This window comes from Salminus brasiliensis, chromosome 5, assembly GCF_030463535.1.
Source record: "Salminus brasiliensis chromosome 5, fSalBra1.hap2, whole genome shotgun sequence".
Taxonomy (NCBI): Eukaryota; Metazoa; Chordata; class Actinopteri; order Characiformes; family Bryconidae; genus Salminus; species Salminus brasiliensis.
Genome location: NC_132882.1, coordinates 16,139,902 through 16,167,696, shown reverse-complemented (window position 1 = coordinate 16,167,696; position 27,795 = coordinate 16,139,902). Strand labels below are relative to the sequence as shown.

At 38.9% G+C, this 27,795-nt stretch overlaps 1 protein-coding gene across 2 annotated transcripts; it reads right to left on the bottom strand.

Annotated features, from left to right (window-relative positions):
- Positions 1-588: 588 nt before the first annotated feature.
- On the bottom strand, positions 589-26,598 carry LOC140556092 (carboxypeptidase Q-like). Of its 2 annotated transcripts, none has more exons than XM_072679607.1 (8): positions 26,548-26,598; positions 25,437-25,887; positions 25,041-25,248; positions 24,736-24,943; positions 8,613-8,724; positions 6,687-6,778; positions 5,336-5,537; positions 589-1,014 (listed from the first exon to the last, which is right to left on the bottom strand). In XM_072679607.1, exons 2-8 carry the CDS (start codon positions 25,885-25,887, stop codon positions 854-856), a joined length of 1,434 nt encoding a protein of 477 aa, XP_072535708.1. In that variant the 5' UTR covers positions 26,548-26,598; the 3' UTR covers positions 589-853. The 2 variants fall into 2 exon arrangements, with proteins under 2 accessions (XP_072535708.1, XP_072535707.1); XM_072679606.1 differs by lacking the exon at positions 26,548-26,598 and adding an exon at positions 26,368-26,525.
- Between the last annotated feature and the right edge of the window lie 1,197 nt (positions 26,599-27,795).

Sequence of the window (27,795 nt, the reverse complement as noted above, 5' to 3'; positions counted from 1 at the left end):
TGAAAAGTGAATGCCATCTTCAGCTGTGTGCATATTCTGTGCACACATGTTGACCACATACATACATGTGCTGCAGTGAGAACTCCATTGTAACTTCATCCTTTGAATGTGATGGAAACTTAAGTAATAAATGCACTCTTCAACTTTGAATGTGTGGTTAGAGGATGCCATCAATATAAGTCATCTAAGAGTTTCTTAGTCTCAAGGAAAAACTGTCCACTGCTTTATTTTTGCAGAAAATTATAAGCCTAAATAAGCACAAATTAAATATTTATATGACCACACATGAAAGGTCATTAAACTGTAAAAGCACTTGGACAGATGACTCTGAACCTGACAGCTTTGTGCTTTTTTTTATTATGGTTGAGGTTGAGATTGAGGGTGGATTCAATCATCATTTCATCTTCTCTGATAGAGTGTAGGTGAAAAAAGTGAGCCATTAGTGAGTGACTATAACAGTTTTATGAACTGCCCAACTATCAAATTATAGTTTCTTAGAAACACATAACTTGTACTAACACTAATGATTTTACCTGAGAAGATGCAAAACAAAGTGTTTTACAATGACAAAATTAAACTCCATTCAAATGAGCAAGCAAATCTTTGTTATTCACAAACAATCACCTTGTACATTATTCACAATACAGATCTAATATAAAAACAGTATATTACAGTATGATTATTGCACATTTTTGTGTATACAATTACTAAAGATCTCTAATAGCTAATAAATTTCTGGTGAAGAAAATTTACTGCTGTTTCTCTGCATAAACCTAAACAAACTCCCTTTAATCAGATTTTCTAACGCCATTGTTGGAGTGGTACTAAATGGAACTGATCTGAAAATGGTTTGCTATCTAGGGAGCATCTCATCAAGGTCTGCAACAACGTAGGCTACCACAGCCCACACAGCTGAGCACAGGTTCATCTCGGTTGGGTTCTGTACGGTCATTGTGTCGCCTTGAGTGTGGTGAAACCAGAAGTATTTACTGTCGGCTGTATGCAGGCTAGCACCTGGAAAGGGAAACAGACATTGAAATGTGTCATTAGCCCAGTGCATCAGCAATCAAATTTCGAGCTACAGTGCAGACAGAGGTGTTTCCTAACATGCAAACTCTTCAACAAAATAGGCTGAGTGCATCATACCTTGACAATACCTCTAAAATATCAAAATACCAAATATAATTCATGTCAGTCAACTAGGGCTGAACACCAAGAAGAGTGGTATATCTACTTTTGGCTTGGGAATTGTGTCATAAGTCTCATGGGGGAAACTGGTGAGACTTGACAGCTATAATAATTACTCAGGTAGGAGAGCAGCATTCAGTATTCATACTCTATATGCATGCAAAGCCATACAGATGCTGTCACCAATGTAACTTCAAAAAGGAGAAGAATAACACCAAACACACTTCATATGCTGACAGATCCTGAATGTAAAAGATGTCCTGCTCTATCACTATGAGCCAAAACATTATACATATATACATAAATCAAGATTTGGGATACATCACACAGTAAATAAATAGTTCTCATAGTTAATCTGTTGGGGAAATTGGTACGTTATAAATGACTTTGATGAAGACCAAAAGGGTTGGAGTCAGCATCTCTGAAATGGATCCTACCAACAGTGGATCTGAGGCTCATAGAGCAAGGACAATACAGGCCATCCCCTCTGGTCCAAAGTGACCAAAGGGCTACTGTTGCAATGTTGCAATGTGTCGTAGGACAGAGTGCCCATGGTAACCCATGTCCACTGTCAAAAGCACCTACAACCGCTATGGAAGCATTGGGACTGGACCTTCAAGTAATAGAAGAAGATCACCTGATCTAATGAGTCTTCTTTTCTTTTTCATCACGAGGATGGGCAGGTACATATGTGTGTCTTTGTGTGGGACAAGTCTGATGGCGGCACCTCACTTAAAGGACTTAAAGGATCTGCTGCCAACATCTCTTTGCCAGATACCACAGGGCACTTTCAGACTCAAAGTGAGAGGTTGGCGTGGCATGTGGAGGACCCACAGGCCATACTGTTTGGACTCATTGAGTCTGGAATTAACCTGGCATTAACATGCATTTTTGGTGATGCAAGTTTAGGTTTTGGTACACTCAGAACTTATATCCTGTATCTTATTACACTTCTCTGCGTTTTTGGGCCTAAATTTTAAAGATGGACATTCAAGTCCTATGGACGGTGGTCAAGCCAGTCACAACTTGAACATGTAATGAGGGTGTCTACATAACAGTCCTGACATCAATATCAGAAGTCTGAGAACCACTTTCCATTTCTACATTCAAAGCAGATATTTCTGTAGTTAGGATAAATGGGGGAAATGGAAGCACAGGAGTCAAGCGCATGTGTTTACAGTTAAAGAGTCCTCCAGTTTCTGTACTGCTTCCAGATGGGAATCGCTCCCTGCAGAATCGTCGCCTATTCTTCAGGCAACAACGGTAACAAAGTACTGCTCAGCCTTTAAAGCTGGAGGCTGCTTGCTGAGCCACTGATTTGAATTCTTCTCTAGCATTCTATAGAGTGGTGTAAAACCCTTACCTACACAGTAAGCCAACTGCCCACAGTTTTTAAGTGGTAAAACTTTGGGGTGAATAAAGATCACACACATTAACTGCAAACATGATTGTAAAGGTGTAGAAACAAGCACTTTCTTCACCTCACTCAAACCCAAACTTTGCAGACTATGCAGAGTTAGTGAAGAAAAGAGCATTAGCAATGCCAGTCCCTAGAGTGTCTGGCAGGGAACACTTTTGTTTACTGAAGGAAGAATACTACAGAGCAACTGAAGACGACAGGATTTCACCTCGAATGCTGTACAAAATGTTCACATAAAGGAGGGCGGTGGGGTTGGGGGGGTGGGCTGGGGGAGTAATCTTAACATGCAGCAGCAGATGTTTGGGCAGCCGTGCGTGTGTGAATCATTTGTTTAAAATGTTGGCTTTGACCCACTACAGAGTTGGGAGTTTCTCTATACATTTCCCCAGTCCCCCTGTATGCTTCCCATTTTCCAAAGCCTACAAGTGACGTCATCGCCAATCTATCGGATATCAGTGAAAGAACATTTTGTACAACAGAAAAAAACAGCTGAGGCTCATGTGATATACATTGTAGTGGTCAAAACAATCAGAGTAGTTTACACAGACCTAAATTAAAGTATATGCACATGCAACATGACGGTACACTGTTGCTTGTGTTTATGGAAATGCAATTGATGAGAACAAGATCAAATTTGCTACAGGAAAGACATCACCACAACACACCAGCATGGCATTAACAACCTACATAATCTGGAAAGTTTTGTGGTGGTAATTTTTAATGTTAAAAAAGGAAGAAAAAAAACAAATCTGACTTACGTTTTTTTTTTTTATCATATGAGTGACTCAAGATGTGACTTGCGTAATGAAAGAAATGAACAGTGAAGCTGCTATAAAAAGTGTAGCCTGTCTCCTGGGTGTGAATTACTCAGCGCTCTAATAGAGGCTCCTCATTGCAACTGTCCAACCATGCTCCTTCGATGGCATATACCTGAGCTTTCCTCACTAAATTTCTAAAGTGTGTGTCATAACAATCTTACAAACCTCTTTATGAACTCAAACAATTTTCCAAACAAACTACTGCACACGCAAGGGCAGATGTGGCCTAAAGCTGCTTCTGTTTCTGCTCTTCTACAGTGTTCAACAGTTTTATCTTTTGTAAATTTAACCCAGGGGCAAGATGGAAAACAATCTTAAAAGGAATCTAGTCTTTTCAGAGTCTTCTTATGGTTAGCATTAGAGACCTTGGCGACATTTACATAAGCTGCAGTGACTCAAGTCTGTTTTTTTTTGTTTGTTTTTTTTGCCTTAATGTGACAGAGCTGTTTTAAGGGCTGTTTGGACATGTCAAATCCAAGCTTTTAATCAGATTAAACTACTATAAAATCAGCCACTGTCATAAGTGGTCCTAGAACACGAATGTTAACGGTCAGATCAAATTTCATGACCCTTCTTATCTGTATGCAGGCACTTCGCGCTGTAGTCATCAGCCAGCACTGGCAGTGCAGCAAAACAACAATGGGGGAGAGGGACAGCTGTGTCGGGACAGTAAAAGGAAAGGACAAAGAATTTTGCGCATCAATGTGTGCATGCATGCCGTTTCAGGAACAGATTTGTTCATGTTACAGACAGATACAGGTCCCTTACATTTATGCAACTTGAAGCTGAGAAAGAATGTTTCAACACCAAACATTGCAGTTACAGCGCAGTCTACTTAATGGCCATTTACTGATTTAAGTGTGACTAACAGAGTGAAATGAATATAGAGACTAAAGAAGTCATCCCATACAGTGAGTGGTCATCAAAGAACACACAAAAAAACCTACTTAAAAAATCTTCAGATAAACTTATAGGAATGGTCCTTATTCATCACTCAAATATTCTCTTAAGATTTTCTTAAGACACTCTTTGTTGTTGTCCTATGCAGGTCATTAGTAACATAGCCTTTCATGATGGATTTTGCAGCTTATCATAACACATTAAAAGAATTTCATATTTCAGTTAAATCTGTGCACAAGCTAGCAATATGGGGGAATAGAACTAAACTGTGCATTCAAAATTCAGTAAACAAGAACTAGAAGTGACATGGAAAAAAATATTTTTTGGAAAACAGGCATGACTGTGGACAGCCATTATTTTTAACGTAGACACTAACAGTATTTCAAGAACAATCTCCACTTAATCATGTTAAACTAGACATTCATTCTGGTAATTTTAACTTATATTCCAAATTCTGACAGTCTAAGATAAGTGCGAGAGAATCATAAGATTAAGAAAAAGTAATAAAAACATGGTTTAAGAATACCAATTGTTCTTGGACAGTTTGGAAAAAGAGAACATTAAGAAGATTATTAAAGAATAACCACTTCATAACTCATTTGACTTTTTTCTTAAGTATGAAACACACTCTTTTCTTACAACACTTTTGTGACTCTGGCCCCTGAATGTGATGTGCTAAGTCTAATTCTGCTGTGTATCATGTCAACTGAAAATAACACCAGCTAAAAGTAATGAGCTACACCAAATTATGTTGGTGCAAAATCAACTCTGTTTATCATGGCCTTTGGCACTGCTGTCAGCTAAAAGACTGAGATTCAGGAACATATACACACATGCACATACAATTTCTAAAATTCAAATACAGAACAGGCCAAAAAAAAGATAGAGATTAGCGCATGGAAGTTTGCACAATTTCTCATCACACTGTTGATTTTGCAAGAACTTATTTTGCTCATACTAAATTGAATTAAACTATTGAATTGAACAAAAAAGAACCAGTCATTCAGACCTGGTACTCCAGCTTCCATCCACATGTTAATGTCAGTTCCTTCTCCATGCTCCTCCAGAGACGTCATGTTGATTGGTGCCAGCAATTTCATTACTTCCTTCATGATAGCTCTGGCTTTATCACTACCAGTGAACTGCAGGCCCATGGGGGCAAATGTGCCCATATCTGACTCCATCACCAAGTCAAAGTTTGAGATGTTTCCCTGTAGAAAGACAAAAGTAAGGTCATGTCATTTCACTTGACCAAAAAGTACACTGCATGCCTATTTGTTGGCACCAAATTAAAAACAAACATTTTAAATGGTTTGCTGAAAAGGCATAGACAAGAGCTGTGCTGGGGTGTGTTATCATTTTAAATCAGTGTGGGCCCTGGATGGGCAAAGAATAGCCTAGTTTAATTTTCCAGTACAACTGATACAGACCATGAATCACCTGATAATGAGCTATGTCCTTCTATGAAAGTGAACAGCACTATTGAACAGCACTGAATCAGTTCTCCAACCCAAAGAATGAACACCAGCACAGCACACTAATACCAGTGCTCTTCTTAATGTACCTGCATACTGTCTTATTCAACGTGTAATCTTTCAGCTGTTTACCTTTTCACTGTAAACCCAAAGTCAATCTGGAACGCTGCTTTAAGGAAACTGGAGTTTGGTTGGCAGTCTGAGCTTACAATTCATAAAATGACAGTTGTTACTTTAATGCATCTATTATGGAAGCATCCTTTATAAAAGGCATCCCCTTATTCAATAGCCTCATCTTCTAGATAGGGGATAGATATTGTCTCCTTAGGCTGGAGTAAGATCTTATCATCATTCAGATTTAATAATATATCTGTCAGTTATGCTTTCAGGCATTCAGACAAGAAAGCGGTTGGATTAGTTTTCAATAGCGCACATTTGTAGTCCAAACCAAGTTAAATTCAATCCACTCTTCATGTACTTGGACGGAGTACAGTGAAATAGTTGCCTTACTGGCCAAATAGAGGGTTTGAACTTTGATTGGCCTTCAATTGCTGCTTTTTCTCATCATCATCTAAAGTCAAAATCCAACAATAAATTCACAAACTCCTCACAGCAGTATACAATTACCATGCAGTCTCAACTCCAACTGCGAGCTCAATCATTCCATGCTGTGATATATAATTACACAAAGCTCAGATCGGATCAATTCTGGACACTCTACATCAGGAAAGAGCGGGACAAAAGAGCAGTCAAACAAGTCTGCATGGAAGCATGCTGCTCCAAGTGGAAAACAAATCAGTATGTGTACCATAACTCTCAGAAAAGCAATACACAGATATATATTCTTATTATAATAATTACAAACAGGTGAGGAAAAGTAGGTACTTTGTGCTGTTGGAAGTATTGAGCAGCTCCGACTCCCCCTGCTTCTTCAGCAGACCACAGCACTGTTCTGAGGGTCCTCTTCGGTCGTAGCCCTAGGGACAGAGTAGAAGACGCTATGAGCCAACCATAAATGATTTCTCTTCTCTTTCATTACAAACCTTGGCATGCCCGGATAAGGCAGAGGTTAGTCAAACTGAACAATGAAGTCAATACACAGAAATTAAAAAAAAGTTCAGAAATACATTCTGCACAGATTTCTGTAAAATAATGCACAAAAGCATTCGTAAAACAGCATTTTACAGCCTTCTCATCATACAACCCTAACAGGACATTATTATAATGGAAAATCAATGCTTTCATAGATCATTTGTTCTTAATCGTCTTTGCCAGGCTAGGGAAAAAACATTTCTTGCTGGAGAATCAGCTGTCCTTTTACACACAACCTGTTTTGTCCATATGGGCACACGGTTGCGGAGTCCAAGAATGGCAGCACAGCAAAAGAACAGGCTAATAGAGCAGACTGGTGCAGAACAGGTCACATCCACCAACTGGAATATCACGGCTGAACCTCATCTCCCATTTTACCTTTTAAAAGAAGCTGCAGTTGCCACAATGATTTGCCAAAAATATCCACTGACAGTTTCTGAGCACATTCGGATAAGTTTATTTACTGCTGCAAAATAGAGGCTTTCATGCTTGATATATTTTCAATTCAGTATTCTTTCCAGTGCTCTATTTACAACAGATATTATCACAAAAGCCTCTTTATAGAAATCTGGATCTAAACCTACTGTATAATGAGCAAACCCAGCAGACAGTGGCAGGGAAATGGAACGTAACCAAAAATCAAAAGGCAATGTTTTGAATTCTAGATCACAAACTAAATTAGCTTCTTCTCTTATTTATGTAGAAATACCAGAAGTGTGCTTCCAAGACAATGTTAATGAAAACAAATCTGAATTTGCTGGACATATATGAGCATACAGTCGTTGTCAGAAGTTTAAACATACTAATCAGGAACATGAATGTCATGGGAACATTGAGCTCAATTGGGCCCAATGCCTCCTAACTTCCTGTTAGTGATCATGATTGACTACAGCTGACAGCTTCTCTTCTTCTTCACATAACAAGAGTCTGTTGGACTGAGCTCACTGGATTAACCAACACACAGTACAATCAGGAACTCAAAAGGAGCTCAAGTTGCAGATCCGAGAAGGATGATCATAGATTTACACAAATGAGGAATGTCTCTTAGAGCGATTTCTAAACAACTGCAGATTCCATGATCATCCGTTCAAACCATAGTACAGAAGTACATATTACTGAGAGGTGAAGCCACTCTTCCAAGGTACAAAAGAAGAAGCTAAGAAAAAACTGGTTCAGATGGTTAGGAACAACCCAAGAACTACGAAGACACAGGCCTGCCATGAACTAGAAGCTGCTAGAACAGTCAGTTTCACTGTCTACAGTCAATCAGCCATGGACTGAGAGGCCCCTGTCCAAGAAAGAACTCCCTGCTGCAAAATTGACACCTTCAAGCTTGACTGAAGTTTGCAGCTGACCACGTGGACAGAGAAAAGGCCTTTGCGAGAAAAAGTTTATAGTCAAATTAGACAGGCATTCAACGTCAAGCTGTTGGTGCATGGTGGTGGTAGAAGCATCATGCTCTAGGGCTGTTTTGCTGCCACTCAAACTGGTATATTGCACAAAGTGAATTAAGTAAGGAGGACTAAATCAATTTTATAGTAGTTACAAGAAATTGTATTTGCATGTCACTGCTGTTACAGGAACCACAACTATGCAAGAGAACATCCTTAAACTCACATAATTTTCCATATAACACAACAGTTAGTTGTGCTAGAGACAATAGTGATTTGCTTCTTCCAAAAGCCTAAGCCTGCAACAGCCTATTTAACAGCACCTTACCTAGATCTCTGATCAGAGACAAGGCTTCCCAGGAAATCGCTACGCCACCTCCATCATCCATAGCCCCCTGTCCCACATCCCAACTGTCCAAATGGCCGCTCAGCAGAACAACCTAGGGAGAAGAAAATAGAAATGTAAGACAAATGGGATAATAATGCAATGAACACAATTATCCATTATTTAAAAAAAAAGAAAAAACAATGTCTAGATGGTCCTGTCTCATACTCGCACAGCTTAAACTCATAAGTCATACTGCAAATGTTTAGGGAGATATTTTTGTTTCTCTGTGTAAGAAAGTATACAAAAAAAACACAACACGCTTCCACTGTTTTTCACTCTTTCCCTCAAGCAAACAATTATTCCACATTGACACAAGTACTTGGCTTAGTATTTAAAGAAAAAAAAAGGAGAAAAAAAGAAACTGACAAACTTTTCCAGATGCTGGCTGTCAGTAGAGCTGGGAATTTGTCTGAGGCAGGCCAAAGGGGAGAGAAACCTTTGTACTGTTGAAAGCTTTTAGTATTCTCCTCTCACTTTCTATACATAAGAAATGAGCTAAGAATAGCTTCTGCTTATCTACCAAATGTCACTTCTCATTTTAACATAAACAGGTAAACAATTTACTGAAAAAAAACCCCACATGGGTATATATAAGCATACATTTATACCATAACTGATGTGCATTCTTAATTTTACTAACACACTAAATAGTAAAGTAAATAAATAAATAATGTAATTCATTCAAATACATTGCTAGGACTAACAGAAATAGTGAAAGATATAAACTAGTTGAAAAACGATAAAAGGTCTTTTATGATCCAACAAAGGTAAAGCATTTTACATTCTGAAAATTGTATCATACTTATCAAAAAAATAAACATTCTTAATAAAAAAAAAGCACCTTTTTACTTTTTAAACAAACAAAATGCTCCAAAATGACTTGATCAAATATTTCTACATTGACTTCTATTAAAAAATTAAGGAAGTTTTTGCTTCTGCTGTAAAGTTGCCATTTTGTAGATACAAGATTTTTGTGTGACAGCAACAATAAGCAGTGATATGATCACAACAGGAAATCCTGTCCTCACATAGAAGAAGATCAACTGTATGTGAGCAGTATAAAAAAAAACAGTTTATAAAAAGCATGTTCAATATTTTTGTCATAAAACACTTCTGTTGGCTTAAATTCTGTAAGGGTTGCCAAGTGTTTGGTCATTATTCTTGAGGGTTGCCAGATGTGTAGTCCATCCCTTTCACACCATCCTTTGGCAAGATACACAGGTGATTCATGGACTTGTCATCAAACCAGATTTTTTTGTGCTAAACCCAAAGCCAAGGTGAGTTTGTGTAACACAGTTTCCCCCTTTCCCCAACATGAGCTGGTCATATTTATCATAATTTAAAGAATGGAAAGAATGCCAGATATCAGCTGGAAAGATACTGAAAGCAACACATATCAAAGAAAGACTATACCGAAGCGGTGTTGTGGCCAAGAAATGGTGACCACAAGTAAACATGACAAAGTAATCACTAGAAGTACATTCAAGAAACAAGCCCCAAGCTGAACAACAAGAGTTTAGGTCCAAACTGTCCTCACTACAAAAAGCAGCCAGGAACATTATTTATATGTTGGTGAAGATTGCAAAATTAAAAACTGTTTAGTCTAAGTTTTTTTCTCTAGCAAAATTTGGAACTCAATGAACTGCAGATAACGCAGATGCAATCCATTTTTCAGCAAAACACAGTGCTTGAAAGAACACAAACGGAAATTCTTGCCATTTCCTTATTGCAAAAACACACACAAACCAGACACTGTGTACATCACTGGCTTGCCAGGTAGACCACCCAGCTTTGATGTGCTTTCTAAATGTGGAATTGGTGCTTTCAGTTAAACATGCTTTTATGCATAAAAGAGAACAAAAACCAAATTCTAATTGCAGTTTTGGTTTTGAAGATATTACAGGCTCAGAATTGAATTGAGGAAGGAAGTAGTGGGGGGTTGGGGAGCACAAAGCAAGTGAGAGAAAGTGAGCGAGAGACAGAGAGGGAGAGAGAGAGAGAATTACAGGGACTACATCTACCATCTTTCCTATTTCTCAATGGCATAGAATGTGTGAAATATGAAGACTGATAAAATAATCTTAGAATCGAAAAAACAGACATATGTGACTGATAATGAGCTCAGACAGGATGCTATTAAAAGCCACTGTAATATGAATGTGGGAGTGGGATGAAGAGAGTGATAAAGAGCAGGATGCACAGACAGGCTCAGTGGTTAGAGCGCCGGATTATCAATAACAGGGTTGTGGGTTCGATTCCCGGGCTTGGCAAGCTGCCACTGTTGGGCCCTTGAGCAAGGCCCTCTCCCCGGGCGCTGGAGTTGGCTGCCCACCGCTCTGGGTGTGTGTGTACTCACTGCCCCTAGCTCACTAGTGTGTGTGTGAGTGTGTGTTCACTACCACAGATGGGTTAAATGCGGAGGACAGTGCACACTGTACAGTGACAAATTCTACCAAATTTTACCTTACTTCATAAATGATGACAGGAAGAGGTGATCGATACATAAAAAGAAAATCCAGATCAGAGCACCAAGATCTTATAATCACTTGACAAGTCAAAACGGAGCATTAAAATGGTAAAAGCAGCTTTCACTTCTGAAGTCTGGCACCACAAACAATTGAACTGAAAAGAGTTTGTTAAGTCTATTACAATGAATGAGTAAGAGACATTAGCTTAGTGTGGGACATTTTGAAATGAACGCTAATTATTCATTTGGTAAATTACTGTACTTGCTATCAATTATGCATCATTTTTATTTACTAACGACTTAAGAAGATATAAAAAATATCTACACTCTCCATGTTAGCTACAAACAAAGTTTCTTGCCCAGCTGACTGTAATCCAACTGGTCTTCTCGAACAAAACTGACCCAAGACTAAAAGCCTTGGTTATGCATTTCTTCACCAAGCCTTTAAAATCCAGAGTAATTTACTATTGACTAGAATATAGCCCATGCCATGTCAGTAGTACTAGGGGTGTAACAGTATATGTATTCACCCCAAGCGGTCACAGTACAGAGTGTCACAGCAGTTCATTTAAAGTACACATGGTATGTGTATTCTATAGGTACGTGTGTGAAACCCTTAGTTTTCCAACTACGGCTCACAGCGCATGGATGAGGAGGTTGGTGAGAAGGACGCATCACTGTATAGTTTATGGTTTTACACTAAATTCTGTAAACTAAACTAGAGTGAGGAACACTCTGTTCACCACACTTTCAAAGCACTTTGGTTAGCAGTGTGTTAGTCTGGTCACACATGCAAGAATAAAGATCACTCTTTTATTATGTTAAAAATATTTATTGTTGGGTACAGGGAAAGTATTCTGAGTAAAAGTGGATACAGGTCAGTTTTATCATAAAAAAAACACTGCGGAATCACTGCCTTAAGCAATTAGCTAGACACCTCACCTTATGTATTTGGGGGGTTGCTGCTAATCACTTATTAGTAATACATATTTATGCTTGATTATGGCTTTCGGCTCATCATGCCCATGGCAAAAGTGGACACAGGCATACCGGTCTGCCTATTTTGTTTATATTTGTTTATTTCCCACATAACCACTGTGTGGGATGAGAAGTTTCTGGTCTGTCATAGCAAGCAAGGAACACATAGAAATCCGAAAAATATTTTGGTGAACATAAGTAAATATGCAGCAGACAGCCCATTTCCTAATATATTGACACTGCATGTTTGCAGGAATCTGTAATTATGGAAAAAGCCATCATAAATATGCCTGTGGAGAGACACACACAAAACACCCTCTCATTCTCCCTCCAGCACATGCACACACATTTTCTGTCTCTCCATCTTGCCTTTTTTTTATGAAGCGGAATGCACCACATTTCTTTGCTGTCTTCTTCCCTTAAGCCCAGTGTTGCAGAGGACAAATATCACTGCATTCTGCTAAACAAGGAGGACATCTGTTTGTGCTAAGCATGTAACAAAATCAGTCAATTTCCTGTGAAATACAAGAGGCACCTTCAGCAAAATCAATAAATATTTCACATATTTCAAAATCTTGTGTAATATTCATCTGACATGGCTCTCAACTTCGCAAGAAGAGCAGATGCTGGTTCATCCATGTTCTTGAAAGCTAAGCATAAGCAGAATGACCACTATACTAGAAGCAAGAGAGCAGAGGTCATCTTTAAATAATTGACATTCAGTTCACAACAGATGGGTGTTGTGTGTTGCAATAGCAAACAAGAACAAAAAAAACCATCTGGGATTTTTTAGTTCCTTTAAGGATTAACAAGAACGAAAAAGGAAGTCATTGGCTTTGTAGGAAGGAAGGAAATTATGTCATCCACCCACAGGTTTCATTTCCTCTGGCCATCTCAGACTGCTGCACTATACCTCATATGATGGTAGAAGTGGTGGTCTTAAGGTTTTAAAAGTCTGAATCGCTCACTGGATGTATTATTAGTGGCTTTAATACTTTATCAGTGCTAGAACTTATTTGTTAAGATCTTAGACCCAGATTCCCACCTCTAAACAAGTTACCTTAAGGTCAGGCCTATTCAACAAATACAAGTTAAAACCATGACCACTCATTTTGGCCATCACCCTCAATGTGCTCCTGGATTGAAGGCCAGTGGATTATTAATGATTGATGTATGATAGGATGCGGCAGATGATGCCTTGTATACCTTGGAGTCAATCTGATCTTCTCCAAACTGGAATCCTTCCAGGCATTTTCAGCTAGAACAAACACAGTGCGTGTTCTGAAGCCTGTCTTTCTACCTGAAAGATGCATTGGCCATCACAGAGCTGTCAAAATACTCACAGTGAGTAACACTCTCTCCAAAAGAGATGTGCTAAAGCTTCCCACAGAGCTCAATCAGCAGAAGCAGATCACTATTAACAGTCATGGAGACATTTAAATGCTTAGTGAGGAAATATCAAGTCTCAAAGTTCTGTTTGTTCATAAAATAAGTGTCCCGGCTTGCACAAGCATGGCCCCGTTAACAGGGCAAAGCATGGACTAATAAATATTGACACAACTCAACTGCTGAAACTTACTGGCCATTCAGAAATGTGTTAAAGTGCATTTTTGTTTTAGATCAAGGACAGAATGAAAAGAATTCTACAGATTGTTAGTCTGCTAAGACAAGCATAATAAATGCATTTCTTTACTCTGAGCTTGGTGTAAAAGCCAACTTTAGAAAGGTTAGTATTCCATGTCTTGTGGAAACTAATAAAGTGTGGGGAAGCATTTAAACTCTGGGTTTCTCTTAAAGGATTCCAAGCAACAAATATAGCTTGCTGTGAGGTGGTTAAAACCATCAAAGGGGATAAACATCTCAGGCTCATTCTGCAAGGATAAAACTGTCATATGTTCCCAGAATAAAAACAGCAGCCCAACAGGAGGGAAAGACTGCATAAATAGACAAAAAACAAGAGGTCTAGGTACATAAACAGAGGGGGCCAACATCCTGATTTCTCTGTGCATTGATCCAGATGAGCAAGTTCTAGGAACGAAAATATCACAGTCATTGGAGACCAAAGGCAGATTTGCTGTTTGAGGAGCTGCAGTGCAAAGTAAGCAGTGTCTGAGTGGACAACAGCCAGTCTCCGGAAAGACCAGGAAAGTTCTGAAGTTCTGGCTCAGTGAATATCTCCTCTACATTCTTGAATCCACACTTTATCATGCATTTTCATTTCTGGCTCAGAAGACAGTCTTATTAGGATACAGTGCTTTAGAAGAATTACGTACCCCCTCTTGATTTCCTCTATTTTTGCATACTGTCACAAAATTTGGTTTCATATCCTTATACAAAATGGAAAATGACAATACCATGAACATTGATTCATTTGTAAAAGAATTTGTAAAGTACGTCTTGTAACATGAGAGAAAACAATAGCCTCATAAACCTAACTGTTTTGCCACCTTTTGAAGCAACAAGTGCAAGCAAATGCCTGCCATAACTGGAGAGAAGTCTTCTATATCTCAGTAAAGGTATTTTTGCACTCTTCTCAATATTACTTTAATGAAGTCACATTTGAGGAGATCATTTATGATTCTGCCACAGCATTTCTATTCGGTTCAAGCCAGGCCTTGAAGAAGCTAAATATACCCACACTGTCACACTACCAACACCATGTCTGGCCATTTATTTGATAGTACTATTGTGGAATGCTGTTCTGGCTTTACTACAATGTAATGGGACCAGTCCTTCAATTATGGAAGATTATTCGACAGTTCGAAGTTGTTGCCATTTGAAGACGATGGCTCTCATTGCCGTTTGCTGGAGTAGCAGAGCACTAAAAATGTTTTTGTAAACTTTTCATGACTGATACATTTCAATAACAATAATTTCTTCTGGAACTTATTTTACTCATGTTATTAAGTGCTGGTAGTTACAATCTTTTAGCATATTTGCTGTAAACTGCTGTAAAAGTTTAAATCCAAGTGATGTTTAGATTGAATATGGTTGGCAGTAATCAAGTCTGGGTGTTTATTGTTTAACTGACCTCAATTACTGACTATTTTCAGTTAACTGGTTGATTGCCCAAGTAAAGGCACATTTTTACACAGAGCCAGTTCTTCAATAAATGAGAAGTTATACCAATTTAGGGTTGAACAGTACTGCCAAACACTGTTAGACTAAATCTCCAGTGCAGTAATAATACTGAAAGCACAATAGACAAAACAAGACTTATATAAAATAAATATCATACATCATATAGTTTAACAACAGTTTAAAAATATTTACAAAATTAAGTGTGATAATGCATTTTCCTTTTGAACAATGACAAATGTCTGATTGAAAAGCAGTATTATTTAAAATATTTTACTGAATGATCGAAGGAAATTGATGGATCTGGAGAAGAAACACAATATTTATTAATATTTTCTCCAGTCGCTCACACTCAACGTTTTAGTAAAAATCATTTCATTTTCCAAATAGGAGGAATATGATAATAGAAAGCTGTATTACATAATATAATAGTAAATTTGGCTTAATACAACTAGGGACATGAACTAACAAAGTAACATTTTGATTTCAGGTTGTCTTTAAACTTACTGAAAGCAAGTTTCACAACATTCATGTTTGCTGTTCCCATTTATGTCCCACTTCTATTTACATTCATGCCATTTAGAAGATGCTTTAAACACAAAAGGAACAGAGAAATACTTTCACATATGCATATTCCACACCAGCATTGATTTAACCCCAAATAACTTAAATGAAAAACACTATCAGGGTTGAGAAGTCCTTCCTAGGATGCTCTTGAAGGTACCTTTCTACTCCCTGGTGGTCGTGGAGCAGCTATTCTGGGTGTCACAAGGCTTTATCATTGCTCCATGCATTATTTATAAGGCAGAGGGCTGCCTCTAGAGCTGAAGAAATAAATGGTTATGACAGGGCAAACCCCACAAGACAGCAATGACAGCACAGCTCAGGCTAGCAGCCCAGTTCTCCAAACTCGCTGATGACCAACTGTGTCGTTCCTCAGGAACAATACACCGAGAACTCAAAAACAAGGCTGTATTTTGGGACGAAACACGGTGTGCTTTGGCTGCAGTCTTTTTATTCATTAATTCATTAACTTGGCTACTTATCTCCAGACCTGCATTCTCTGACACTTTTAGAGAAAACATTTATTCTACAGTTCCTGTACCTGAAACAAGAAATGTGTTCTTCACTATTGATTTCCAGAACAAAATAAGGTGTGTATAATGCGGACCATGACCTTTTCTTGACATTAAAACATACATAATTGTAATGCTCCATAAAACATTCATTATTAAAAAAAATACACATCAACACACATCTCTGTTAATTTACATATAACTGCTGAGTTCCATCAAGTTCAACCTCCTCAGAATCAGTGACATTTGAAAAGGTGTTTTTATCAAAACATCAATCTGAAGAATATTTTTCATTTAAATAAGTACAGTAGAGACCCAAGTGATCCTATATTTGCACCAAATCGATGAGGAAAAACCTGTCAATAGTCCAATATGTCATCAATTTTAATATGTAGACATAGGAAAGGTATTCTCTATGATGGTTCATGTTGTGTCATACAATATATCCAATCAAACACTGCTTCCCTTTGGCCGTTTAAACCTTTGTTAAGATACAATTTCTCCTTTTCTCAAAAAGCATTTCTGAAACTGGTTTCAAATCTTTAGTTTAATCTTCAGCTGGTACTGATGTAGTTTCTTACTGATATGGCATATGAAAAGAAATATTCACCCACACGGACAGAGTCAGTCATTTCTGTTTCAGTGATTTTCATGTAGCACAGTCTGCCAGCAAACCTGAGTCCAAGCTTTCAAATTACAGTACCCAGAGCTTGGGGGGGGGGGATATTCGATTCCCATGTTTGGAATATCATTATATTCAGAAGTCTGCTGGATACTGCTGCCATAAATGCAATAACACTGTTCACTGCAAATTTAAGAAACAGATGGAAAAAAAGGTTTGGTTCCTGTATTGGCAAACGAAAATATTGGCAATGCTTCTTTAGGGCAAGATAATCTATTTTACTCTCTACTGCAGAGCAGATCTTTTGTACCGGAGTTTCTTTGAACCGTTTGCATGAACTTCAGCATTCTTTGCCAGATTCTTTGGCAATACACATTATAATTATTTTAAAGATGCTTTCACTATTTGTCCAAATGTGTGTGGACACCCCCACAAGTTGCACCCATTGTTGACACAGATGTGCATGTGTGCACACTAACACACAGCTTATCTAGTCTCTGAAGAGAAGCATTGTCAATTGAATAGAACTCTCTAGAACAGATAAACATGAACCTGTTGGCACCATGTCTAATGCCAGGCATGGGCTAAAAGGGGTATACAACCCCCAAAGATTGAGCTTTGGAGCAGTGGAACTGTGTTCTCTGGAATGATGGTGCTCCATTCAATACTTTTGGGATGGCTTGAGTGGTGATCATCAAACAACCTGACCTCACTAACACTAGTCACTGAATGCAATCAAATCCTCACAGCAATGCTCCAAAATCTAGTAGAAAGCCTACCTTGTCCAAAGAGCAGGTTTAATGATGAATGTGCAGGTGTCCCAATACTTTTGTCCATGTACTGTAAGTGTGTTGTATGATAGTAGTCAGTTTGTATACCCTGTTATTAATGGCAATGCTATGAGAATTACTGTACAAACATGATCCACATTTATATTCTATTGCTATGTAATGCAATGTAAAGTGAGCCACTAATCTAGCCAACACCTATAGGTTATTTGAAAAATGGTATTAACGAGGTATTTAGACAGGAACTGACCGGCTATCTAACACCAGACACTAATGTTCTAACAAAAATGAACATTTAACAAGGATTTGGTACTCATTTGGCTTGGCTGACAAAGGTCTTGTCTGGCTGGGGTGCTAGTCATATTATCAAACACCTCCAATTCCTGATGATTCAAACAGTGCATGTGTGTGTGTACGTACACTGAACTTTCCAGGCGATGTTTAATCAGCTAGCTGTGTCCTCTACAGCAGGGCTCCAGCTCTGTCACTGTGGGGGAGGATCTGACAGTGGATCTGTAATTACTGCAGACACAGCCAGCATGTCTGTCACACATCTCCAACTACAACCCAACCAGTACAATACAGCACAAGATAAGATAGCACAGCAAAGCAAAGAGGTCTTTCCATGTCAAATAATCTGAAGAGCAAAGGCTTTCCTCACTAACCTCTTTACATCCTAGAACCACTGTGCAAAAAGACAAACATATATTCATGCATATATTCAATACAGAGAAAAAAAATATCATATATTCATATATAGTGCATGTGGCTACAATCTTATAAGGATACAATATATCAAATATATATATCATATATTTGAACTAAGCTTAGTTAGAAAATGCTATAAAATGAATGAAAAGACATAGAACCTGTTTACTCCTGGTCACTTCATGTGCCTGGTATCTGGATTGTATCCTGATAGGATTGTAGCCACATGCATTTACACTTGGTAGTCAAATACGGCTCTGGTTAGTCATACTTCAATCTTATCTATGTGTGTGGGACGGAATATGCAATTTCACTCATCAACTATTACTGGTGTTTACGGATGTGTTTACACTGCTATAACAGTGTATGTTTGGTCTTATCTAGATACAGTATAATCCTAATACTCAAGACCCATGAAGTTACCAGGTGTAAACGGAGTCAAACAGTAATTTGCATCTTTAAGCTTTGTGTTTCATTTCCTGCTGGATCGTTTTTTTAAATGTCAATAACAAAACCAATGCTTTAGTGATCTGAAGTACAATAACACTGCAATGAATACTGATCATTTTAAAGATGCTTTCACTGTGTGTCCAAATGTGTGTGGACACCCCCACAAGTTGCACCCATTGCTGACACAGATGTGCATGTGTGCACATTAACACACAGCTTATCTAGTCTCTGAAGAGAAGCATTGTCAATTGAATAGAACCCTCTAGAACAGATAAACATGAACCTAATGGCACCATGTCTAATGCCAGGCATGGGCTAAAAGGGGTATACAACCCCCAAACATTGAGCTTTGGAGCAGTGGAACTGTGTTCTCTGGAATGATGGTGCTCCATTCAATACTTTTGGGATGGCTTGAGTGGTGATCATCCAACAACCTGACCTCACTAACACTAGTCACTGAATGCAATCAAATCCTCACAGCAATGCTCCAAAATCTAGTAGAAAGCCTACCTTGTCCAAAGAGCAGGTTTAATGATGAATGTGCAGGTGTAATAATAATACTATATAATATCTGTAATAAAATAAAAGGCTCTTCACCTAAAGCCTTATTAAACCAGACATTTTTTTGTTTACTTTTGTACAGTTCAAAACAACAGAAACACAACAGTTGCATTCACACCCAGAGACTGTCACATTAAGTGAGCTCTTACCCCATTACCCCATTGTGAGTAAAATGTGATGCTGTACTGGTCCTATAGGGTCAGCATCAACAAAAAAGATTTTAAAGGCCCGTAAATATTTCAGTAACTGACAGTAACTGTGGCATATGTAGTTTATTTAGAAGGTTATGTTTTGTTTCTGGGTTCTGAGGGTTACTTTTGTTTTCTCTGACCTTTCAACAGTATTGGGACTGACTGCTGTCCAAACCCAAACCGTGTGCAGTTACTGAAACCTAAGCTCTGCCTTGCCTTCTTATCTTAATAAAATTTTTACCAAGAAAAACTCTTCAAACACTCCTTCTGACATCACTTAGTATCTTCTTACACAACCTGGCAGAGGATGTCAAGTCCAAGATATTTAACAGCACTGTGCCAAAGTGGCATAGATGCAGAGACCTTAAAGTGCTTCCATAAAAATCGTCAAGAGAATTTGCCATTAATTTGGCCTGCATGACGCAGTAACATGGCCGTGCTGATGGAAAACATTATAGGTTGTGACAAGAGCGCAGAAGCATCCATCACTCATTATCCAGTATGATATTTGTCACAGTAATTAGCACTATAGAGAGTTTGCATGGTGAAGACAAAAAAACAAAAATAAATGATGTCAGAGGAAGGAAGCATTGATGACTTGCCTTCCCAAATGAGGTTCTCAGAACACCACATCTGAATGCAGAAACAGAGAGAAAAGACCTGCTTTCTTCCAGCTTTCCTTTTTTTTATATTTAGGCAGAGATTCTGGGAACCAGGCATGCAGACCTGTCATTCACACACAGAATTACATACCCAGTCTGTCTAACGGAACTATAACCCATGCATTCCCTGCCCTAACACTAAAACACACACACACGAGAATTGGGCAATATGACCTTATCATTATAATGATTATTTGTGTCACAATATACTTCACAGGGGATATTGCTATTTTTTTTTTAACAAAAAGTAGTACACTGTACTAATCTCATGAATGCAGTACATAAACATTATACATGAACAAAGAATATTTTACTCATTTTTAATTTATTTCGTTATTTACCAAGCTACACTAGTTTTTACATTTTATAAATGATTTCAAACCATTTCCAAACTGTCAACTTTTATTCCAAGTCATTTTCAAGCATTTTCTATTGTTTGTTCAACAGCAAATTTAATAAAAATGTAAAGAACAACTGTGAGATTCACATTATGTCAAATTATGCTGGATTTAGTATTTTGGGTGTGTGATATAGTACTGTCTGTATATTTATCATAAATACATTTTTGAATAATAATTTTATATAACCCTTTTTGTGCTTGAGATAAAAAGAGGAGATGAAAGGACCATCAATATAAATACCAATGTTATTTATATTGATGTTTACATTTTACATGTCAAAAATAACCTGTAACTGTCAGTTTGTGTTTGGTGACTTTTTCCTTATTTAGCTATTCTGTTTAGTGTACACTGACCTTTCCGAAGAACTAGGAATCATCACTTTAGATATTACCTGACTGTATTACTGGGTATTATATATATATGATCTCTGTTGAGTCATTTCAGCTTTTAAAGTGCAGCACTACTTTTTGCTGGTGAATTTTGTCAACTTGTTCTTAAAACTCAAAAAACAAAGCATCAAAATGTCATTGACATATTATATTTTTGCCATGGCACCCACCTTCACTGATCACCCAAACATCGTCATCAGCAGTCTTCCCTACCACAGATGGTAGGATAAAGAACAGACACACCAGAACCCCCTCAAACGGAGAGGACAGCAGGCCAATGACGGACAGACAGCTGAAGCTTCCCACGCAATCAAACACACACTGCAAACAGTCACTACAGCTATAAAAAGAACAGTGGATACCTCATCAGGGATCCACAAACAAGTAGTTCTTCTTTCTAATCTGCACCTGGAGTGAAATAAAGCAGATATGAAGCTCCATCTGTCGAAGCTTCAGCATGACGTTTGTTAAATAAACAATGTAAAATAAAGCTGAAAAATGATCATTTGCACATGCCATTCATTTACATCCCTGTACCTGCCTAGAACATCTTACTCCATCTGGACTTTCCGGATCACATCCATAATATCTAATGCTGCACAACAAATCCAATGTGGATATTATATATGTAAGAATGTGTGGATATATATGTATAATATATATTCACTTATAATATGCATACTATAGGTCTTTCCATACAATATATTATTGCAAACAGTATAAGGATACTCTGCAACAAACTCCCCAAAGACAGTCCCAAACCCTGTGTGAGACTGTTGCAAATAAGATGTGCAATATAGGCCGAAGGGATCTTAAGCTATCTATAGATAACCTGTTACCAGACGAAAATCTTACAAAGATCTTCAGAGTGGTGGCTTTGAGATCGCTGCATGACCTTGCTCCCCATTTGCATAAACTCTACTCAGCTTTGACAAGTCTGACTCGCCACTTCACAACGCTAACGTTCACGCTGCCACTTGCGGCTGGTTCTCTTTGAAAATGAATGCATACTGTGTTGTCCTATTGTGAGGGTTTGGTACAATGCAAGTACCATTACACCCTTAGTGCCATGTATTATTTTAACACATTCATGTTTTAACAAACAACAACCCCAAATTTGACACCCAGCCCACGAGCATGTGATCAAGTATCTTTCAACACCTAAAACTGTGACACGGTCAAAAGCAACATCCACTTCAGGAGAATATGATGTTGTTGATACTTGTTACACCGAAGAGCAGCACATCACCTACAGACTCTGCTAGTTACAAAATACAACACCCACCTAAATCTGACCCATTATACCTTAAATAACAAAACAAATTAAAAAGAAGGGGAAAAAAATCCTAATCAAAAAAGTGCTGTAGGTGACCACGTTTCAAACCAGATAACATCTGGTCCAGAGGGTGATCAAAACAGAAACAGTTTCCTAATGCAGTTTCTGCTGAAAGACAGAAAAGACAGTCTTGAAGAAATGATGTGGTTTTCTACATCAAACTCCAAATTAACAGTAAATAGCACCATATACGGATTAGATGTGACTCCAGACATCAATTATGTCATGTCTCAGTATATGCCATTTGTGAAAATAGCCAACAGATGAAGAAGTAAAACTAAACAGGAAATTCATGCGCTGGCTGGCCATGAGGAAGAAATCAGATTTTCAGAATTGTGTTTTGAGAACATACACACGCACACTTGATAATGACGTGCCAGGAACCAGTCAACGAGGAGATGTCAGACTGCTGGACCACAAAGCAGATTCTCTCACTCTTCAAGACTGAACACTAAACATATGTCCATATGTATGCAGTCCATGGTATATGAAATAGAACCAAAGAGGAGGTAAATCTGAGAAAATGAGAAGGTTGTGCCATCACTGTTCCTTAAGCTCTTAGTTTTTATTCTTAGAAAATGACATCACATAAAGTGCTGCTCAAGCAGCCATTAAAATCTCTTCAGTCAGCAAAGTGAGGCATTCTTTCCTTCTTATGTAATAAGGGAGTTCAAATATAGCGTAACACACAAATTAAATCTGTGTAAGTACGTGCACTTGTGGGCATGAGTGCATGAGGGTGTGTTTTGCATGCAAGGACAAAGGCCACATTATTTCAACAAACAAAGCCACACTAAAGTCTATAAAACAGTAGTTACGGCAGTTATGGTGTGAGCTGTTTGCATGCTGCTTTTACACAAATGAGGCCTGCAAGCCTAAGAAACAGCAGTGACTCCCTACTTTTAATGCTGGCCTCCCTCCCTAATGAATAGCAGAGTTTTCCACCACGTCTTGCAGAACAGCCGTTTGTGACAGTTCTTCACAGATTTCACTGAGGATATTCATTGGGTGCTGAAATTAAAACAACTCACTAACACTTTAGCTTCACGACTCTGAGATCAATGCTGCCCTGCTGCAAGCTCTCTAGCAGGAGGGACAACCATCACTTTAGAACCTACACTAACAAGCCACTAATTAGAAGCCAGCTATCAGTGGGAGCTAGGCTCCTGGAGAGATGTGTCATGTTCAGTGTCAGAAAGTACGGTGCATGATGGACAAGAGAGAGTGGTACTATACCGTTAATAATTGGTTTCAGGTGGAAGATATCCTGTTGCACTGATCTAGGGGCAGCATTTCCTTCTCATACGCTAATCCCCATGCAATGAGAAACCATAAAACTGATCTCTGATCAGGACCAAAAGGGTAACTTCTATCAAAACTCTATAATTGGAGCCCTCAGCAGCCTGGTCAGTCACATAGATGCACACAGCATACACATGCAAGTGGTCACTAACTGGCTGGTCGCAGCGATTTCTAAAGAGAGTTGAACTGCACTGCACACTCTGTCCATTTACTCTATTTACACACATGCAGTAGCCCAACAGACTCTCCTGGAAACTGGTCCAAACCAAGGCATGTACAAGAGCCCCTTTATAGCCCTTTTTACATGCAAACCAGTATGGTCTAACCTTACATAGAGAAACTTTGATTTTGTGACACCAATTAGCCACATGTGGGTTTTATGCAGAAGATCTGAGTTAATTATTTCTTCTTTGATTTAAATATCTAATGAAGTCTTTTTCTGAAAGCGTGTTTAACACAAGGGACGTCCCTTACCCTCAACAAAAGTGCAGCCTTTTGTGACTCCTGTTTGTGTTCTGATGACAAAAACCTGTCATCACATATGTGGTACTATGGAAAAACATGTAAAAATGTTACAGAGGCTCTGTGTGTGAATCAATGGAGCAATCTAAACCATTACAAGTCTAAATTTATCTCCAATATTCCAGCCAATATCAGCCTGGACCAGGTTTTAAATAAGGCTAAGCCCGGGGAAGCTAAGTCCTTAGTCAGACAATGAGTGTAAATCATATTTGTAATTGTTGCTTCAGGCTGTGACCTAAAAACTGTCCACAGTCCACAGTCTTCCAGGACGCATAAATTCTTTAAACATGCTCAGAGGAATGGAGGAGAGAAGAGGCTTTCAAAGTAAGGATAGACATGTGCATCACCATCACTTTCTATAAGCCTTCAGTTTGACCACATGCAAAATGCTGCTGAATGCACTCTTTCACATTTTTTTCAAAGCAATTCTTCTGCTGTAACATACCCGCAAAACCTGTTAATTATTGGCTGAGGTGAAAGTATGTTGTGTTGTGTACTAGGCTGTGCTGGGCTGAAGATCATGTGTACTTGCCTGCTCTGGATGTTCACTGCCAGTGATCTCAGCCACTGTGTTGAAGGAGTCTGCATCTGGAAGGGTCTGTGCCCCCATGGTTAGCCGCAAGACGATTCTTGTGCCTCTGTATGCCATTCTGGCCATCATCTCTGCATCTTCCACTGTGATACAGGCTGTAGGAATCTGAGGCACACCAGACTGGTACCACTGCCAGCCCGTATGGGGGCTGTAACCAGAACATAGCTGTGATGAACTTAGTAATGTTTTGTCTTAGTTTTTTTGTGTTTTGCTAGGAAAGGAAAAGATAGCTGATGTAAACAGACCTGTTGATGGAAAACGGAGTGACAGAGCGAATTAGCGAAGCTACTGCTCCGACTCTAGCAGCTTCTGAAGCTCCCGAAGCGCGGTACTCAACTGTCTCTCCGTAGCTAACAAAGGGCTGATTATATACCACAATCTTCCCCTTGGCCTCCTTCGCCCTTCTCTTCAGCTCTTCAAAAGACTCCACCACCAACACCTCTGCTTCAATACCTGTCAGACAGAGAAAGCTCAGTACACAACTCAAATGCCTTCAGGAGCAAATGTGAAGGACTTCCAAAGACACCTTACTGTTCCTTGAGAAAAGACAACTAAAAATTACTGAATAAAAGGTTGTGTCTTTGCTATTTATTCTTAATCTCATCTAAAACACACAGCATCTAAATACACCAACTACAAACCTCCTTTGGGAGTTCCAACGCTACTTCCCAAACCAAGGATGGACATGGTATGGTTTCGAGGAAGAAGCATCACAGCACTCTCCTCTCCTCTCACCCAGTGAGGGACCTTTACTGGTTCTAGATGTACATTTTCCAGACCGTCCAGCTTCAGCGCATTGTACATATACTGTATAGCCAGGTCCAGGTTCTTGGATCCACTTACTCTATTGCCAATTGTGTCAGTGAAGGTGGCAAGCCTTTCATATGAGCGGTTCTGCGCCTTCCCAAACACTGCCAGATCTATGATCTCCTGTGCAATGTCAGCATAGTTTAAAATCTCCTTGGATATTTCTTCTAGTGGCTTATGCTCGAAACCATGGGGCTTACAGTGGCCTTGAATGGCACTGATTAGAATGAGCAGGGTCAAACATGGGGTTAGGCCACTAACACTGCATCGACCGTTGCCGGTCATCTGAAGATAAGAAGAGAAATAAAAGGTTATGTGGCATTCAAATATCGACAACACTACAGTTTAATGACTGATTGGACAAGCAAAAAAACTGCACTGAGAGGTATGGTTGTACACTGAGCAGAGCCGGTGTGTTTTTCTCGATTATGAAGACTAAGTTGCCCTGTTTTTCTAATGTTCCGTTGCACCTTAAATTGTGCAGCTCTACAATCAAGTGGCACCATTAAAGGTGTGAAAGCTGTGAAATGCCACCTGAAAATACACAACTGAAGCGAAACTGGCTATAAACACCATACTTTGCCTTTCCACACACAGAGGCTCCTGCTGCAGCTAGGTTAGCGAGAAGCACGAAGGCTGCGGCAGAATTTATTGATAAAAATATCTAGACATAATTTATAAATAAAATCTTTTTGAAATCGCAACATTTAATTCCAGCATTTTATTAAATTTCTCTCAATTAAAAAAATTCAGAAACTCGCTAACCAGGAAGCTGTCGAGGTAAACGTGTGTCAGCACAGCAGCAGCAGGCGCCACGCGTAAATGCAGGGAGAACTAGCGAGCAACCATTATCACTACATCCCAATAATTTCTGAACATTTACATTTTTAAAGAGTATATTTTCGTATTGGCTCCTCCAAACACAAGCATAAGTGATACACAAACCTTGCTAGCACTGGGCTGAGGATCATATGACCACTCTGTCTCCGCCCACCTTCTTTACGCAGAGACGGCGCAGATACTTTGTGGACAAAAGTATTGGGACACCTACTCATTTACCCGTTTCTTCCGAAATCAAGGGTTTCAACAAAAGCGTTTATTCTGCTTCTGCTTACAAATGTCTCTACTATCCAGGAAAGGCTTACTGCTAGATTTTGGAGCATTGCTGTGGGGATTTGATTGCGTTAGTGAGGAATGTTGATCACCACCCTCTTCATCTCCCCAACTCCTCAACTCATCCCAACAGTATCAATGCTCAATGCTAGGGGGCTATATACCCCTTTAGGCCATGCTTGGAATTAGTCATGATGCGGTTCATATTTGTCTGCTCCAGGAGACAGCTCCTGTCCTATGTGTGTTTTGAGGAGGTGGGTGGTAACCAGTGTACCCAGAGGATATCTACTTGGACATGAGAAGAACTCACCACACTTGGGAAGAATTGAACCCCAGGTCCCTGGAGCTGTGCAAGCACTAACGTGTTCAATCACTCCTGTCTACAATGCTTGGAGAGACACAGCAAACTCCTGGATGAACACATGAACGCTGTTTTTCTGTATAGTTTTTCTTTTTGATTACCCTCAGGATGAACTTCACAAAAGGTCCTCAACAGTTCATATACAATGCAAAATGTTTAAAGCCCTTCGACGAGCCTTTGCAAATGCTAAAGCATTTACGTAAATCAGTGTAAATGTGAAGAAAAAAAAAGAACCCAAAGAACCCAAATATATCTTAGCCTAGTCAGAGGCCATAGTGCCCCTATGACTGTGCCTTAAGTCAGATTTTCTCAATCAGAAAATATTACACATTTTAATATGTACTAATTCGGCCACAATATAAAATGTGGCATCAACAGTAGCCGGGAGCGCAATAATGAGGGGAGTTAGAACAGAGTGTTTGACAGAATTGTTAGAGTTGTGTGGCTCAGTGTAATATCTTTTCATGGGACCCAAAAATCCTGACAGCAGCTAAAAATAACATCAAACTTAATCATATTTCCAGCCAAGATTTAGATTTCACCAAAAAGGCCTCAAAACAAAATCTACAACATTGGAAAGGGGTTCAGTTAAACTGTTATTGTTCTGTTCATTACTTATAAGTTGATTCAGGTGTGTTTACAATACAGTCTAAAAGATAGAGGCCAGTTCTTTTAATACAGTCAAGTCAAGTACAAGTCATTCAGGAGATATTTCTGTG

What these genes read in the sequence shown, in the direction of transcription:
- LOC140556092 (XM_072679607.1), bottom strand. Translation starts at nt 25,887, where the DNA reads ATGACCGGCAACGGTCGATGCAGTGTTAGTGGCCTAACCCCATGTTTG. An exon ending in CGTTGGAACTCCCAAAGGAG is followed by an intron (nt 25,249 to 25,436) that starts GTTTGTAGTTGG and finishes TCTGTCTGACAG; the next exon opens with GTATTGAAGCAGAGGTGTTG. An exon ending in AATACTTCCAACAGCACAAA is followed by an intron (nt 5,538 to 6,686) that starts GTACCTACTTTT and finishes GTCTTTCTACAG; the next exon opens with GGAAACATCTCAAACTTTGA.